At 37.3% G+C, this 18,806-nt stretch overlaps 1 protein-coding gene across 4 annotated transcripts in view; it reads right to left on the reverse strand.

Annotated features, from left to right (window-relative positions):
* Positions 1-18,806, reverse strand: part of AGGF1 (angiogenic factor with G-patch and FHA domains 1) — a 59,897-nt gene that overhangs the window by 16,268 nt on the left and 24,823 nt on the right. For 2 of the 4 annotated variants that reach the window (XM_032335908.1, XM_032335909.1), the window contains exons 10-14: positions 18,616-18,781; positions 17,069-17,151; positions 10,385-10,512; positions 7,788-7,887; positions 6,044-6,246 (exon numbers count right to left, since the gene is read on the reverse strand). In XM_032335908.1, coding sequence (XP_032191799.1) covers positions 6,046-6,246; positions 7,788-7,887; positions 10,385-10,512; positions 17,069-17,151; positions 18,616-18,781 — 678 coding nt within the window. In that variant the 3' untranslated portion in view covers positions 6,044-6,045. Of the gene's footprint in view, positions 1-623; positions 715-4,029; positions 6,247-7,787; positions 7,888-10,384; positions 10,513-17,068; positions 17,152-18,615; positions 18,782-18,806 lie in introns of those variants that run through there. The other 2 variants (XR_004283935.1, XM_032335907.1) reach the window with 2 other exon arrangements.

Below are 18,806 nucleotides of genomic sequence, written 5' to 3' on the forward strand. Positions count from 1 at the left end.
CAGGTATGGAAGATACAACAGTGAATAAGACCAAAATGGTCACTGCCTTCACAGGTCTGCACAACTCCTGATGGGTACTCAGTAATATCTGATAGACGGAAAAAGCCCTCAAGGAGGTCTGTTAGCCTCCTTCAATCAGCCCCTCTTCAATCAGTCAGTTATTCTGATATAAAGCCATCTAATGAGAATATTTCACTGCTTAAAACCTTCAGGAATTCCACACTGTGGAAGAGATAAAATCCAAATTTCTTTTTTTATTATTATTTTCCTAAAGTAGACTCCACACCCAATGTGGGGCTTGAACTTACAACCCTGAGACCAAGAGTTCTATGCTCTACCGACTGAGCCGACTACCGACTTCGGCTCAACCAGGAGCCCCAACCCAAATTTCTTGAACACAGTATTATAGCTATAGGTACGTGGTTCAGTTCCCCTCCCCACCAGCTCCTCTTTAAGCCGTGAAATTCTTTCTACGTATGAAATCTGGAAGTCAAATCAACATAGACTAATTCTGATAACAGCATGAGAACTGGAATTACCAGTTTGGCATCCTAACCCTTTCCCACCCCCATCACTTATTCACACATACACACACATACGCACTTGCATACATACCCACCTACCCTCAGCTCCTTTAAGACAATGCCATGGGTTCTGTCAAACCATCTGAAAACCAAGTTTTAAATCCAGGTGTTTCTAACTGTAGAACACAACCTATCAGGGGATTATGAAACCAATTTAGTGGTTGGAATTAGTGATTTGGAAACAAAAACAAAGAGTACATTATGTGGACTAACAGCTAAGTGTTGGTATATAAAACCTGTTACAAGGGAGCCTGAGTATCTCAGTCCATTAAGCGACTGACTCTTGGTTTTGGCTCAGGTCATAACCTCGGAGTCCTGGGATTAAGCCCCATATCGGGCACTGTGCTGAGCGTGGAGTCTCCTGTCTCTCCCCCTCTGCTCCTCTTCCTGCTCTCTCTCAAATAATGAAATCTTAAAAAAAACAAAACAAAACAAAACAAAAAAAACACCTGTTTAAATGCACATACAACATACTTATGTTCTGAGCCATAATATAAATTGTATTTCTTAACATGGACCATTGTCAAAATGGTGTGAAAACCACTGCTTCACACCCTCTGTGTAGCCAGCCTCAGCTCCATGCTTCCTCAGTCACACAAAACTCCATCTGCATCACGCGACTTGCAATTCCCCAAACCCACCTCGTTCTTTCACTGCTTGCCTATAAGCTATAACCCAGGCACAGTGATAGGTGCTGGGAATACAGTTGAGAGAAAAACCAAGGTCTTGCCCATATGGCACTTAAGAATCTAGACAGACAAATGCTATACTAATCACATTAGTCTCTGTGACACAAAGTAAACAATCTACATGAAGCAAATATGGATTCCCAAAAACATTTATCAAAGGCAATCAATCAGTCTAGGGGACAGGGATGCATCCCTGAAGGGAATTAGCACAGATCTAAATGTCAGAGTTACCTAGGTAAAAGGGTACAGGAAGAGCAATGTAGACATAACAGGAGTTCAGTGGCCCCAGGGTAGAGAGGGCGTAGCATGACTGAGAAACTAAAAAAGGCCAGCGTGCTGAAGCCTGACAGCAAGTGGGAGTGATAGGAGAGAGGATTGGAAAAGTTGGTGGTGGCTAGACCAGGTAGGGTGTTATGGGCCAGGATTACTCCTCAGAGTAATGGGAAGCCACAAGAGGTTTTAAGTAGGAGATGACTAAAGAGGTGCTCTGTGAAGGAAGTACACTTTGTCTGCAGTGTGGAGGATATACACTGGAGGGAAGACAGGAGTTGGAGATGTATCCTGGCTAAGAAAACCTGAAGTCAAGGGAATGTAAACGGTAAATGAAATGCAGCACAGGAGAGTGAGGAAAATGCCTGGGGTTGAGCCCTGAAGGCCCCTCCACTTCCAAGTGTTATATTCCTACCTATTATAAATGTGTACGAGCACACATAGGTAAGTGCACAATTATACTTGCTTCAAAGGTCACATACAGAAAAAAAATGTGAAAGTCTGCTCAGGTCTTTAGCAATTAGTATTAACAATTTGACGTGTACCCTTACATTTTTAAAAAAATGAGATCAGGCTCTACACACTTTTCTACAATCTGCTTTTTCAAGTCAGTGATGTAGTGAGAATATTCTTTATCAGGATATAGATAATTCTAACTAACACATTGGAATGGTTTCAAAGTATTACACAGTAGGACTGCAAAAACAATTTAACCAATCCCATAGAATTCCCACTGATAGATAGTTGAGCTATCTGGGCCCCTTATCTGTCCATTCAATAGCCTCTGTCCTCTTTCCACCTTATTCACTGAACCCTGATTTTGTTCCAACAGCAACATATTCAGCCCCACTTGATGGTTTGTGATTGTTCAAGTAAGACCATCCTGTTGCCCACCTTTCCAACTTCCCTTGCAACTATGGTTAGTCACATGATCAGATTCAGGTTAATGACCCTAAGGAGAAGTTTGCTATGAGATTCTGAGTAAGCCTTTACTTTCATGGTAAAACAGAACACAAATATTGCTCTCTTTTCCCTTTCTTCCTGTTTTGGACATGAATATAATGACAGAGGAGTTCCAAGTCATGTGCAACTATCAGGCCATTAACCAATGCCAAGATCAGTAAAACAGAAAGGCAGAGAGAAAGCCTGGGCTCTGATACACATATACACACACATAAACACTAACTCATTTTGAAGAATCCAAATTATGTATATATTTCCACTTTAAAATCTGAAAAAGTAAAAGTGTTTCAGATTAAAGATTCAGAGCAGAGATATAAGTGATGCTCTACAAAAATAAGAAGCATGCTTAAGACAAGATGATAGGTAAACACTGCGAACACCTTTAATTTAGGTCTTGGGTCCAGAAATGCTTTGCTGGCTCCCTGCCAAGCACATCCCTCTGTCCTGCAACTTGATGGGATGACGTTTCTACACAATCTCTGACAGCTCTTGCTTTCCCTTATTTGAGATTTCTAGCTTCTTTTACGAGCTCTTGGAAAATGTGCCAAATTAAGACATAATCTTTTACACAAGAAGTTGGAAGGTATCTGATTTGGCTGAGCGATTAAATTTCATAAGAATAAAAATGAAACACCAGAATAAAAACTTTTAAAAGCCTGGGTAGCTCAGTTGATTAGGTATCTGACGTTGGACTGGGCTGTGATCCTTGGGTCCTGGGGTGGACCCATGTCCGCCTCCACATTCAGCAGGGAGTCTGCCTCTCCCTCTTCCTCTCCCCCTCACCCCACTTGTGCTTTCTCTCAAATCAATAAATAAAATATTTTAAAAAATTAAAATAACGGGGCGCCTGGGTGGCTCAGTGGGTTAAGCCGCTGCCTTCGGCTCAGGTCATGATCCCGGAGCTCTGGGATCGAGTCCCACATCGGGCTCTCTGCTCACCAGGGAGCCTGCTTCCTCCTCTCTCTCTGCCTGCCTCTCTGCCTGCATGTGATCTCTCTCTGTCAAATAAATAAATAAAATCTTAAAAAAAAAAAATTAAAATAACAATAAAAGCGGGGGGGGGGGGAGTGGAATCCTCTTTTTGAGAAAAAGTGCTACCTAGCTATTTAATTCTAAAAAACAACTTCTGTTAGTTTACTTTAATGTTTATGATTTCTCAAATTTTACCAGCTTCTCATGTTCTGGTAAAAATGAAAGATATTGGATTTCTCAGAATTCAGCAACCTGTAGCTCCACTTAAACCCTTAGGGCTTCTCCCTCTCCCTCATCCCCCCTGCTCATGCTCTGTCTTTCAAATAAAGTCTTTTTTAAAAAAGGGGGGGGTCACCTAGATAGCTCAGTCATTAAGTGCTTTCAGCTCAGGTCATGATCTCAGGGTCCTGGGATAGAGCCCCACATCAGGCTCCAAGCTCAGTGTGCTTCTCCCAACCCCGCGTCCCTGCCCCCCAGCTCTGTCTCTGTCTCTCTCTTTCTCTCAAATAAATAAATAAAATTCTTAAAAAAAAAAAAAAAAAACCTTAAAGTCTACTATAATAAATTTATACTGTGTGAATAAATAATTAAAATGAGACACAAAACAATTTTATGTGTAATCCAAATTGTACATAATTCACATCTTTGCTTCTAAACAAACAGAAGCTTACATCTCCATACTACTTTTACAGTTTACAAAGTGCTTTTATATACATCTTCTCATTTTCTATTCAAAAGACATGAGATAAATATTATTCTTATTTCACAAATGGAAATAGACCCAGACATTATTCAGTCCTTTAACCACCATACAGTATAGCCCTGAGACTTTAGATCTGCAAAGGGTTTTAATAACGCAAACATCACATATATTTCAATTTTTATCACCATTTTCAAGTCTCCATTTTCTTAACAAAAGAAAGCAATGAAAAAAGCCTTCCACAATCTAATAATAAAAATGGGAAATAGTATATATACAATGTATACTTTACTTAATGAGTGAAATCTACCACAATTCTAATTTGGGCCTCCTATATTATTACCTATATACAGGGCACCAGTACCAGAACCACATTTAAATGAGCAATTTTTTTCTATTTTAGAAAAAAGAATGCAGAATATTCCTGTTGTCTTCAAGTTCAGTGAAAATATGTAAGTGTCAGGGTGTGTGGGCGGATAGGAAGGATACAGAAAATTACTTTTTGCAGATTTGGAGTTATAGGACCTCTGATTATCCCAGCTTAGACACACAGAGTCTTGACAATTCATTTGGTCTATGTCTCATCTTTAGTAATGTATTTACTTTTCTTTCCCCACCATGCCCTTTTCTTCCTAAGTACCCTGTACGAATCAGAGTAGAAATTCCAGCACGTAGCCTTTCTTTCTGAATTATCTTCTCCCATTATATAATTTTTTTCAAATTTTCTTTTCCTATTTCTAAATCTTGAAGACATTTCTTTATAGTAGATGAGGGAGCTTTAGCTTCTATTCACTGCCAGAAAAGCATAATTTCTCAGCAAAAAGCTGAGAGAAAAGTTGAACAGAACGGAACAGAACAGTGATAGCTGGCAGAGCAGCGACATCTGCACTCAGAAGGCTGCACTGCAGTTCTCTCTGAAACTGCAAGTTATCCTGGTGTTACTGCTCTGCCAACTGGAAGAGGAAAATTCTGGCTGGTCCTGAGTTCAAGGCAGACCAATATGTTTAAAACACTGGTTCAAGGAATCACCTTCTTGATGTTATAATGTTTTTATTGCATTTGAAGACATTTTCAACAAATATCTTGTGTTTGAGGCCTTGGCTAGGCAATCCCTTAGCAGTAGAAATCAGATTTCTCTGGCACAACTCCATTGCCAGCAATGGGATTTATCAAAACTATAAATACCAGCACATGGAATATTTCAATACTGTACTCAATTGCTCATATCTAAATATTTCAGCTATAAAACAAACCAAATGTAAATGTTTTATAGTACAAATCAACAAATTCTTCACAGAAGAAAACAATGAAAGACTAATTTTCTATAACATATCACCTGTTCATTAGTTCAATTATATTACTTAGAATATTTCAAGAATAATAAAATTTATGCACCACTATCCCTGTGTTCTCAACATTTTTTATCTAAGTTCTAAAGGACATAAACAAGGATGCATATAATCAGACTTGTTTTTATAAATTTTTGATGTTTCTCTTGTTGCATATCTTATAATAATGAATACATGGAGACAAGGACAAATGTACAAATCATTACTGAATATATGAATTTTGCTTAAATGGGTCTTATAAATGACAAGATAAAATAACAGTTTGATAAGCTCAGCCGTGCCCTGTGAACTTTAGTCTGCTCACAGCATAACCTAATTACTATTTATTAATTTTAAAAAAATGTTTTTTTAAAAGCTGCAAACCACAGTTTATTACACATATCTGAATCATGAGGGGGTATATTGTGATATAGTTCCCTCACGCCACCGACTCATTTGGAGGGAAAAGTTCTACAATAAAATAAGAGTTTATAAACTCTTTATTAAAAAAAGCTTAAATTGTGTTCTATGACTAACCTTTATTCTATGGTCCCTTTGACCCAAGGGACGGTTCCTGGCACATCTTTTTGAGATTTAGTTTCTGGGAAGTTTTCAGCAAACCTCTCTCGTGCTTTCTCCCAATTCTTTTTGCTCTTGTTTTGAAGAATGTGAACATCTTCAATTGAAGATGGTTTGCCGGTCCCCAAGCCTGCATGTGTTCGCCGAAGTTGAAGCTGGATCTGTTACCAAAATTGAGCAGAGGATTCACTATAGAGTCTAAATACACTGAAATTTGCTATACCTAACTTGGTACTTTAATTCTTTGATTTACAAAGACTGATGCAAAAGATAAACCTGTCAAATCTATCAAACACATGCAGGAATGCATACATGATTCTATATAGAACTTGAAGCCATTCATCTACATTGTCTTGCTTATCAGTAACTACAGCGGACACTGTAAAGAAAACAGAGTACTCCTTAAAGAGTAGCCACCAAATTTCACCAAGATGCCACAGAGGCTGCCATCCCACCTTAAGAAGAAGAAAAGGCAATGGACATACTTAAACCTACTGCTGCTCTAGCCTTGCCTAAGAAAGTAAAAGCGGAGATCAAACATGAAGAGTCATAAAGAGAGGAAGGTCTGGCTAGCTCAGTTGATTAAGTGACCGACTCTCAGTTTTGGTTAAGGTCATGATCTCATGGGTTGATCTCATGATCTCCACAGTTGTGGGACTGTGCCTGGCATTGGGCTCTGCACGTACATGCTCTCTAAAATAAATCAATCAATCTTAAAAAATAAATAAATAAGAGCCACAAATAGAACTTGAGTATTTTCATAAGATGAGGGGCAGGACTTCTGATTGTTTTCAGAACTATTAAAAGCTACCCGTGCTGAGTGCCTACTGTATGCTGGCCACCATACTAAAGGCTTTAGCTTCACCTTGGAAATACCCCTAGGAAAACAGTTCTTATAATCCCCATTTTTACATATGAAAACTGAAGTCCAAACCTGCCCTAAGTCACACAATTAGTAAGTGATAGAACACCTATTCTAACAAAATAATTCTATTTTGTAGGTTTGGCTATAAAATCCATGTTCTTCTCATTGTACCTCAATAAGTGAGAAAATTCACATTAACCCTCACACTGATCCATCCATTATTTCCTTAGGCACCAGATAATTACCAAAAAAGTTCTGTAATCATGTTACCTTGTAAGGTTTTTGTAAAAGATAATCTAAACCTCTGATGAACCATGGGGACTGCAAAATTAATTAGTGCATTGTTTTCCAGACACTATTCCCTTTATTGCTTGTTACATCACCTGATTCTTAAATCTAAAACAGATACAGGATCTGCCTGTTGGTATAGTAACACTGTGGGGGTGCAGGGATGGCTAGTCGGTTAAGCGTCTGACTCTTCATTTCAGCTCAGATCTGAGATGGAGCCCCATGCAGGGCTCTGTGCTCAGTGAGGAGTCTGCTTGAGATTCTCTCTCTTTGTCTCCCTCTGTCCCTCCCCTGCTTGTGCTCTCACTCTCTCTTAAATGAATAAATCTTTAAAAAAACAAAACAAAAAACCCACCAGGAAACAAAAACAAAAACAACACAAAACAATGTGATGTGTGTGTGTGTGTATTTGGTAACTATGAATGCCACAAAGACAGTAATATGTCTACTTGTGCTTGACACTATATTACTGGCACTAAGGTACAAAGCAAGTACACAGTAAATACACCTGCTGTACGAATAAAGAATGAAAGAAAACACTCATCTTACCGGAATTTTCATTCCTCCACCATCCTTCCCTAGGCCCTCTCCTTTTTTCCAACCCATCTTCTCCAACATCTTCCGACCTTTGTTGCTATCAGTAATCTCACTTTAAAGGAAATTAAGAAGATAGTTGATTTTGAAAAGGCCATGTAGGTCACATTTATAATAAACTAATAAATTAAAAGTAAGTGGTACAAATACTATAGAAAACTGTTTGGCCTACCTAATACAGTTAAATAAATTCTCTTATATATATTACTTAAAAGAAAAACATTCTGGTGCACAAAAAAAAAAAACAACCATGTATGAGAATGCTTCTCCTGTGGGCACCTGGGTGGCTCAGTTGGTTAAGTGACTGCCTTCAGCTCAGGTCGTGATCCTGGAGCCCTGGGATCGAGCCCCACATCAGGCTCCCTGCTCGGCAGGGAGTCTGCTTCTTCCGCTGACCTTGCTCCTCATGCTCTCTCTATCATCCTCTCTCTCCCAAATAAATAAATAAAATCTTAAAAAAAAAAAAAAAGGCAATGTTTCTGTCACAAATCTAGTAACTTTAAGTTGGAAATAATCCAGATGTCTATCAATGGTAAAATGTTACATGAATATGCAAGAGAATATTATACAGCACTGAAAATAAAATATACCTAACAAAGTAATGTTGGACAAAAAGAATTCAGACACAAATTAATACCGAATTATCCCGTATATTTAAAAATTCAAAAACAAGTGAAATGAATCTGTTCCTACTGGAAGTCAGGAAAGTGGTTGTCTTAAGGGAGGAAACAGGAATTAGTGATGAAAAGGGGGCATTAGGAGAGGCAGGTTTCTGGGGATTACTGATCATTTTCTATTTCTTGACCAAGAAATGTATACTCTACAATGTGTAATCTTAAAATATGTTACTGATAGTGATACTTACATTTGTATATTTTTATGTATATAAATTATACACCAATAGAAAAATAAAAGTAAAATTAAACAAAACTCTCTCATTCACTATTTGCATTTTGTTCTATGATTTTATGTTCTGCTAGTTTAAGGATATTTTAATTTTATGTTCCATCACACTATATTTTCAGTTCTACAAAATATGTTAAATTAGCTCAATAACAGTAAACCAAGCAATGTCAGACCAATGTATTTCATTTTTTATTTCTGCCTTCTAATTTAATGCTATCTTTGTATTTTCCAGCAATTATATAAAAAATATTAAACTTAAAAAAATCATCATGTTGTTTATATATCTAATTCATAATGCTGTATTTCATCAAGGTTGATGGATGCAAGATGCACTGCTATTTTATGTACCATTAAGAAAACACTGCTGTCATATATATGTAACTAAAACTCTATCCAAGTACTATATTTTAGAATTAATAAAATACATTTAATCAAAGTTTATGGTTAGTTGTCAGTCTTACACAAAAGATTTAAATTCTAATTAAACCCCGAATTCATATTCTGGAAAAAAAATGCTAGTATATGACCAAATGCAGAAATATAGCCATATCATATAGGCCACAAAAATCACATTTTTCATGTTATCAGTGCTACTTTACCAAAAGAAAAAAAATGAACCAAAGAAAAATAAGTAAGAAAAATAGTATTTCAGAGTCAACAAGAACAAAAGTAGGTGAGTATTAAAATAATTATAAAAAATACCCCCCCAAAACACAGTTCATACTAATTTCTTACTAATCCAAACTTTAAAATATCTAGTATATAAAAAATATGTTCAATCAGGGGCCCCTGATGGCCCAGTCAATTAAATGTCCAGCTCTTGATTTTGGCTTGGGTCATGAGCTTAAGCCCTGCATTGGGATCTGCAATGGGCTTGGAGCTTCCTTGAGATTCTCTATCTCCCTCTCCCTCTGCCCATCCTTCCCCCACTCCACCAGATTCAAGGCTCTCTAAAAAAAAAGTTCACTCAAGGGCATGGCTAGAATGTTAGGTATGTGTATATATGTCTGTTTAAGTATTAGTACTCTCATATATGCTAAGTAATCTTCTATGGAATGGAATTCTAATATTAAAAGAAAATGTAAATAGAGACAGTATTTCCATCTTGTTAAGAACCATTCCTTTAGGGAGGCGCCTGGGTGGCTCAGTCGTTAAGTGTCTGCCTTCAGCTCAGGTCATGATCCCGGGGTCCTGGGATCGAGCCCCACATCAGGCTCCCTGCTCAGTGGGAAGCCTGCTTCTCCCTCTCCCACTCCTCTGCTGTGTTCCCTCTCTTGCTGTATCCCTCTCTGTCAAATAAATAAAATCTTTAAAAAAAAAAAAAAAAAAAAAAAAAAAGAACCATTCCTTTAGGGGCACCTGGGTGGCTCAGTGGGTTAAAGCCTCTGCCTTCGGCTCGGGTCATGATCCATTGAGCCCCGCATCGGGCTCTCTGCTCAGCGGGGAGCCTGCTTCCTCCTCTCTCTCTCTGCCTGCCTCTCTGCCTACTTGTGATTTCTGTCTTTCAAATAAATAAATAAAATCTAAAAAAAAAGAACCATTCCTTTAAAGACTAATTACCAGTATATATCGTCCTATAAGTCACACTACTCTATGAATGTGATTACAGTACAAAGAATGTTTTGAAATTAAAACTTAGTACTCACGAATGAACAGATGCAGGAGCATCATCTCTTTGGAAAGTCCCTTCACTTCCAATCTGCTCCCTCCGTTTTCCAGCTCTATCTTTGTATTTTGGATTCTTCAATGCCTTTTCATCTTCATAGTCTGTATTCTTTATAAACATGAAATATTCATTGAAGAAAACAAACTGATACATAAAAATGAACTGTGTATTTACTTTACGGTAAATATGGTTCAATGTAGTCTCTATTAAAACAAATTAAAACAGGCTATGACATAAATTAAGACAATTATGTTAGAGTATGCTATTTTCATTCTATCTCCTTTGAAAGGTTTATATTACTTCAAGTTGTAGAACATAAACTGCATATAGAAGATAATATAAATCACATATAAATTGTAGTATGTAATCGTAAGTGAATATATAGTACATTTTGAGTTAGTATTGTGTACGCATATTCTCATGAACTGCCAGTATTCAAAGAAATATGTAAAACTCCTGGGTTTGGCAAAACATTGATGACTTCTTTTCTCTAAGGGACTGAAAGTTCCAACAGACCTAAAATAGTTAGGTGTTATCCCTCAGGAGGGAAAAAGGTAGAAAGTGTTTAAAAAGTGGAAAAGAGCAGGTACTCTTTTGCCATGGCAATTAAAATAGATTTTTGCTTTGATATAGCTCCATTTATATGATTAGTCAGCCACTCAAGAAATATTTACTGAATAAAAGGTGTGGTATGCAAAGAACTTTGTAATCCCAGAAGGCAGACACATCTGTTTTCAGTATGCTATTGTCTGACTGGTTCGACAATGAGTATGCATAAGACACAGCAGTGGCACAAAAGAAGAGGTAGTCAATTTCGCTTGTGGCTTCAAGGCTTCTTTCTTTCCCTTTCTTCTGACTTGTTGATCTTTATATAAATCCCTGAAAGATGCTAGGGAATGTTAATAAAATTCAAGGTAAGTACCACAGAAATTTTTACTTAATTTTGATTTTAAAGGGAGAAGAAAAATATAGAACCACCAACCCTAATAGGTTTCCCCCCAGAAGATAAGAGAGTTAAAACTTTTGAGAAAACATTTTATCCTCTCCTTATTATCTTCTATTTTCCTTCCAAATTAGCCCCTCAATATTTTTTCTATTATGATTTTTCCTAGTGTGAAAGTTAACAACAAAAAACACAATTCTGCAGAAAAATATGTTATTCTGGCAGAAAAATATGTTATTCTGGCAGCATTTTTTCCCACAAATTCATGAAGTTTTAAAACCACTGGACAAATGCACTTAAGCCCTAGATTCCAGGGGCACGCGGCTGGCTTGGTCAGAGAAGCATGCAACTCTTGATCTGCGGGTCATGAGGTCAAGTCTCACGTTTGGTGTAAAGATTACTTAAATAAAAACAAAATAAATAAAATATAAAAAAAAAAAACCTAGATTCCATAGCTAATTCTGCCACTTAGCAGCTGAGTGACCCTTAGCTTAGGTCCTCAAATGTAAATGGAATACTAATTACCTTCCTCATCTACTTTTTAAAAAATGTTTTCTTAAAAATGTTACTGTCGGGGCGCCTGGATGGCTCAGTGGGTTAAGCTTCTGCCTTCGGCTTGGGTCATCATCTCAGGGTCCTGGGATCGAGCCCCACATCAGGCTCTCTGCTTGGCAGGGAGCCTGCTTCCTCCTCTCTCTCTCTCTCTCTGCCTGCCTCTCTGCCTACTTGTGATCTCTCTCTGTCAAATAAATAAATAATATCTTTTAAAAAAATAAATAAAAATGTTATTGTGATAATTAACAATACATAATTAATGTTACACATAAAATACACAATTAGATATGTCTGAAATTTGTATATACCTTTGAAACCATCACCATGATCAAGATAATAAATAAATCTATCTCCCTTAAAAGTATCCTCAACCTTCTTTGTAATCCACCCCTAGAGAGCCTTTCTTGCCTCTCTTGTATCCAGGCAACCACTAATCTTTCTGTCATGATATGCTAGTTTGCTCTCTTTAGAATTTTATATAAATGGATGTATATAGCACATATACTCATGTTGTCTGGCTTCTTTATTTCAGCATAATTATTTTAGGATTTATTCCATACTGCAGCCTGTATCATCAGCTCATTTTTTTATTGCTAAAGAGTATTTGACCATATAGATATACCATAATTTGTTTATCCATTCATGATAGATACATGAGTTTTTTCCTATTTCTGGTTACTAGAGAAAAAGCTGCTAATACCACAATGAAATACCACTTCGCACGGATGAGAATGGGTAGTATGCAAAAGACAAGAAATAGAGTGTTGGTGAGAATGTGGAGAAAAAGGAATCCTCACGCACTGTTGATCGGAATGTAAATTAGTCCAACTACTATGGAAAACAGGATGGAGGTTCCTCAAAAAATTAAAAATGGAAATACCATAGGATCCAGGAATTCCACTACTGTATATTTGCCCAAAGAAAATGAAAAGACTAATATGAAAAGATACAAGCACCCCTATGTTTATTGCAGCATTATTTACAATAGCTGTGATATGGAAGCAGCCCTAGAGTTCACCAAGAGATGAATGGGTGAAGATGTGATGTACAGGGGTGCCTGGGTGGCTCAGTAGGTTAAAGCCTCTGCCTTCGGCTCAGGTCATGATCCCAGAGTCCTGGGATGGAGCTCCGCATCAGGCTCTCTGCTCAGCAGGGAGCCTGCTTCTCCTCCTCCTCTTTCTGCCTGCCTCTCTGCCTACTTGTGATTTCTGTCTGTCAAATAAATAAATAAAATCTTAAAAAAAGAAAAAAAAAAGATGTGTACACAGACGTGTACACACACACACACGTATATTAGTCAGCCATTAAAAATGACATCTTGTGTTTTGGAATAACATGGATGGAAGTTAATATGCTAAGTGAAATTAAGTCAAGAGAATGACAAATGCAACATAACATCACTTATATATAGAACCTAAAAAACAAACAAAAACTAGCAACAGAGAACTAGAATACAGTACAAGCTGGTGGTTGCCAGAGGGGAGGGGGGGAAATGGGGAGGTGGGGGTAGGCAAAATAGGTGAAGGGTTTTAAGAGATACAAATTTCCAGTCATAAAATAAGTAAGTTAGGGAGGTAAAAAGTACAGCATAGAGAATATAATTAATAATATTTTGGTAACATTATATGGTGACAGATGGTAACTCCATTTACTGTGGTAAGTATCCCGTAATGCACAGAACTGTCAAGTCATTATGTTTTCCATGTGAAACTGACAACTCTGTGTTGTCAACTCTATGTTGGTAAAACATGGTAAAACACGTCAACTATATGTCAACTATACTTTGGTAAAAAAAAAATAAAAATTTTTTAAAAAGATTTTCAAAAGAAAGAAAAAACCATCATAAACATTTGTTTCTAAGTCTTTGTATGAACATATGCTTTCATTTCTCTTGGGAGTAGAATGGTGAATCACATGGTAGGCATACATTTAACCTTCAGAGAAACTACTATTTTCTTTTCTTTTCTTTTTAAAGATTTTATTTATTTATTTGATAGAGATCACAAACAGACAGAGAGGCAGGCAGAAAGAGAGAAGGGGAAGCAGGCTCCCTGCCAAGCAGAGAGCCCGATGTGGAACTCGATCCCAGGACCCTGAGATCATGACCCGAGCTGAAGGCAGAGGCTCACCCACTGAGCCACCCAGGCGCCCCAAGAAAACTACTATTTTCCAAAGCAACTGCACCACTTTATATTCTCACAAGCAATATATGAGAATTCCAGCTTCTCCATGTGCCTACCAACATTTGATGTGGACAGTCTTTTTACCTGGTTTTAATTTGCAACTTCCCAGCAATACTAGACATCTTTTCATGTGTTTAGCTGCCATCTGTACATCTGCACTGGTGAAGTGTCTATTTAAATCTTCTGCTCACTTTTATTTATTTTTTTTTTTTTAGATTTTTTTTATTGGGGCACCTGGATGCCTTAGTCAGTTAAGCATCTGCCTTCGGCTCAGGTCATGATCCCAGTGTCCTGGGATTCAGCCCCACACTGGGCTTTCTGCTCAGCAGGAAATCTGCTTCCCTCTCTCTCCCTCTGCCCCTCCTCCCTGCTTGTTCTCTCTCCCTCACTCTCAATACCTCTTTAACATTTTACTTATCTGAGAAGGAGGGAGAGCAAGCGAGCAAGCACAAGCAGGTTGGGGGGTAGAGGGAGAAGGAGAAATAGACTCTCTGAGGAGCAGGGAGTCCAATGTGGGGCCCAATCCCAGGATCCTGCAATCATAACCTGAGCTGAAGGCAGACACTTAACCAACTGAGCCACCCAGGCATCCCCTTTTTGCTCATTTTTTAAATTTAAAGATTTTACTTATTTATTTGAGAGAAAGACAGAGAGGGCAAGCATGAGCAGGGGAAAAGGGCAGTTGGAGAGGAAGAAGCAGGCTGCCTACTGAGCAGGGAGCCCAAGGCAGGGCTCAATCCCAGGACCCTGGGATTATGATAGGAGAAAAAGGCAGCCGCTTAACCAGTTGAGCCACCCAGGTGCCTCTCTTTTGCCCATTTGTAAATTATTTTCTTATTAACAGGCAGAAGACATGAATAGACATTTTTCCAAAGAAAACATCCAGATGGCTGACAGGCACATGAAAAGATGCTCAACATCACTCATCATCAGGCAAATACAAATCAAAACAAGATACCACCTCACAACCTGTCAGAACAGCTAAAATTAACACAGGGAACAAAAGATGTCTGCGAGGATGTGGAGAAAAGGGAAACCCTCTTACACCGTTAGTGGGAATTCAAACTGGTGCAGGCACTCTGGAAAAAAGTATGGAGATTTCCCGAAAAGTTAAAAATAGAACTACCCTACGATCCAGCAATTACACTAGTAGGCTATGTATCCCAAAGGATAAAAAAAATACAGATTCAAAGGGGCACATGCACCCAATGTTTATAGCAGCGTTAGCAACAATAGCCAAACTATGGAAAGAGCCCAGGTATCCATCAACCAATTAATGGATAAAGAAGAGGTGGGGTGTGTGTGTGTGTGTGTGTGTGTGTGTGTATGTATATAATGGAATATTACTTAGCCACTAAAAAGAATGAAATCTCGTCATTTGCAAGGACATGGATGGAATGAGAGTGCATTATGCTAAGCGAAGTCAGTCACTCAGATAAAAATGAATATCATATGATTTCAATTGTATGTGGGATGTAAGAAAAAACAAATGACTATATGGGAAGGAAAAAAAAGAGAGACAGAAGCAAAATACAAGAGACTCCTAACACTAGAGAACAGAGGGAGGGTTGATGGAAGGAGATGGGTGGGGGGGATGGGTTAAATGGGTGATGGGTATGAAGGAGGGCATTTGTTATGATGATTACTGGTGTTATACTTAAGTGATTAATCACTAAATTTATTCCTAAAACCAATATTACACTGTATGTTAGCTAGAATTTAAATAAAAATTAGAAAAATAAAAAATGAATAAATAAATAAACACAAATTGTTTTCTTATTGTTTTAGGATTTTGTTATATATTCCAGATATGATCTATGATTTTCTTTTTTTATTTTTTAAAAGATTTTATGTATTTATTTGACAGACACAGCAAGAGAGGGAACACAAGCAGGGAGAGTGGAGGAGGGAGAAGCAGGCATCCTCCTGAGCAGGGAGCCCGATGTGGGGCTCGACCCAGGACCCTGGAATCATGACCTGAGCTAAAGGTAGATGCTTAAAGACTGAGCCACCCAAGCGCCCCAAGATCTATGATTTTTATCAGATTAAGGATTTGTAAATATTTTTCCGAGTGGGTGGCTTATCTTTCATTCTCTTTTTTTAAGTAGGTTCCCACGCCCAATGTGGAGACCAGTGATGGCTTGAACTCACCATCCTGAAATGAAGACCTGAGCTGAGGTCAAGAGTTAGATTCTCAACCAACCGAGCCACCCAGGGGCCTCATGTCTTTTCATTCTTTTAAATAGTGTCCTTGGATGAACAGAAGTTTTGGAGGAAGTACAATTTATTAATTTACCCTTCTATAGATTGCGCTTTTGGTGTTAGGTATCTTAAAAAAACCTTTGCCTCTAGAAACTTTGAAGTTTTAAATTTGTATTTATGATCCACTTTGAGTTCATTTTTATACATTATAAGATCAAAGTTATTTTGTTTGTTTTTGCGTATTGCTGTCCAAGTGCTCCAACACATTTGTTGGGAAAGACCCTCCTTTCTCCACCAAAGTGCCTTTATACCTTTGTTGAAAATCATACACACACACACACATATCCCCTCATACACACCTACGTATCTGTCTGTGAATCTATTCATTATTCTATTATCTGTTCTATCGACTCATTATTCTGTTCCCTTGACTTATTCATCTTTATGCCAATACTATACTGTCTTAATTACTGTGGTTTAAAGTATGTTTTGGGATCAGTACCAGTACTCCAACAATGTTCTTCAATGGCACCATCTTAATCCAAGTTTTTTAAAAACCAAAAGTGGCTACTTGAATGTTGGGTATTATTACCATTTTTATACTCCAGCCTCAATAGTTGTTGAAGTAAATAGTAACCAACTAAAAGAAATTACATAAATCTTGAAATCATTCCAAACAGCCATATTTCTATATATAAAATGGACTATGTATATCTAAAAACATTTTTACTCAAAACCAGATGCATAATTAACAAATGTTAACTGTATTTAACATCCTTACCTGCAAACCATATTTTACTCGTATTTTCTTTAATTCTTTTCTCCTTTCCAACTCTTTTTCCTCCTTACTTAGTGTTGGACCAACTAAAAGGAAAAAGTTGAGTTTGGTTTAAAAGAAAAAATTCTAAGTCTGATAGATTTTACACAAAATTAATATTGTTATTTAATAATAAAAAATTAATACTATCCATCTGCATTTAACTAAAAGTTCAAATAAACATTAATATAAAAGAATCTTGGATTGCAGTGATGTCCTTTCAGCATTTTGGTAACTAAATCTACTTGGAAAGTAAACCAAGTCCCAAAGACTACAGGAATGCTACTGTATAGGTAACAAAAGAACACTAAACATCTTAATTTTCCGATATGATTATTATAATGGAATTTCGAATGCAGAAATATTATTAATTTTCTAAAGGAATATAGGCAAGTAAAAGTCACCGAATCTAAGATTCACATTACTGTGTAATGTACCATACTCATTTTCATCATCTAGAATCAGAAAAAAAAAAAATATAATGAACACATACAGTTGGCATTTGGGGGAAAACGATGTTAAAAAAAAAACTTCTTACTGGTTCTAAGTATTTATTCAAAATTTAAAAGCCTTTGAGGAGTGGATTTAAGTAAGATAACAACCTCTTACAGTGTTGTTATAGAAAACAATGGTATATATAGATAGATAGATAATAGAGCAACAGAAGTTCTGTTGCTTTCCTAAGGGAAAGCAAACATATTGGGGTGCCCGGGTGGCCCAGTCAGTTAAGAATTTGCCTTCAACTCAGGTCACGATCCCCAGGTCCTGGGATCAAGACCCACACTGGGCTCCCTGCTCAGCTGCGAGTTTGCTTCTCCCTCTGTCCCTCAAGCTTGCTCTCTCTCTCAAGTAAGTAAAATCAGAAAGAAAGAAAGAAAGGAAGGAAGGGAGGGAGAGAGGGAGAGAGGGAGGGAGGGAGGGAGGGATGGATGGATGGATGGAGGAAGAAAACATATCAATCAATTCTTAATACCTCGGCCTATTATATTATTATATGACAGAGTTTAACTATGGATGACTTTTTCATATCCGTAAATAGAAGTCAAAAGGAAACCAATCTTCACTCTAGTTACAATTTACTCTAGTTACAATTCACTCTAGTCACAATTAACCTTTTGAAGGACATTTAGCTATCACTACCATGCTGCTTCCAAAGCCTATTAAACTTTATTAGCAAAAATAGCTAATAATTACCTTATGGGTCAGAAAGCAACCTAATGCTATAATAGCACAACTAAATTGTTGCAGAGAAAAATTAACTAAAATCACAATCTACTAGCTTGAAAAAATCTATTAAAATCATAATCGACTAGCTTAGGTTTCAAATTTCAAATATATGTCATTTCTTAGTCTCATGTGATAATATTCACTAAAATATAAATGTATCTCAATACAGTATTACATCAATTAAATATGAAGCTGGTAGTTGATACTTTATAGTTTTTTAGAATACTCCAGTGAATTCAACAGAAAAGTTATCATGCTTACATATAACAGTATGTTTCACATACCAAAAGATTCATCTTTCTTATCAAGACGAAGGTGAGCTCTAACCTGTCCTGGTTCACAGCCATCACAGGTATCACTGCCAGGGTGGATGTGAAAAGACAGTACGGTCTCTCCAATTTTCACTTCATCACCATGTTCAAGGACGTAAGGGTCACATTTAGTTTTAGGCTAAAGGAAAAAATTACAACACAGA

Source organism: Mustela erminea, chromosome 3 (assembly GCF_009829155.1).
Source record: "Mustela erminea isolate mMusErm1 chromosome 3, mMusErm1.Pri, whole genome shotgun sequence".
Lineage (NCBI taxonomy): Eukaryota > Metazoa > Chordata > Mammalia > Carnivora > Mustelidae > Mustela > Mustela erminea.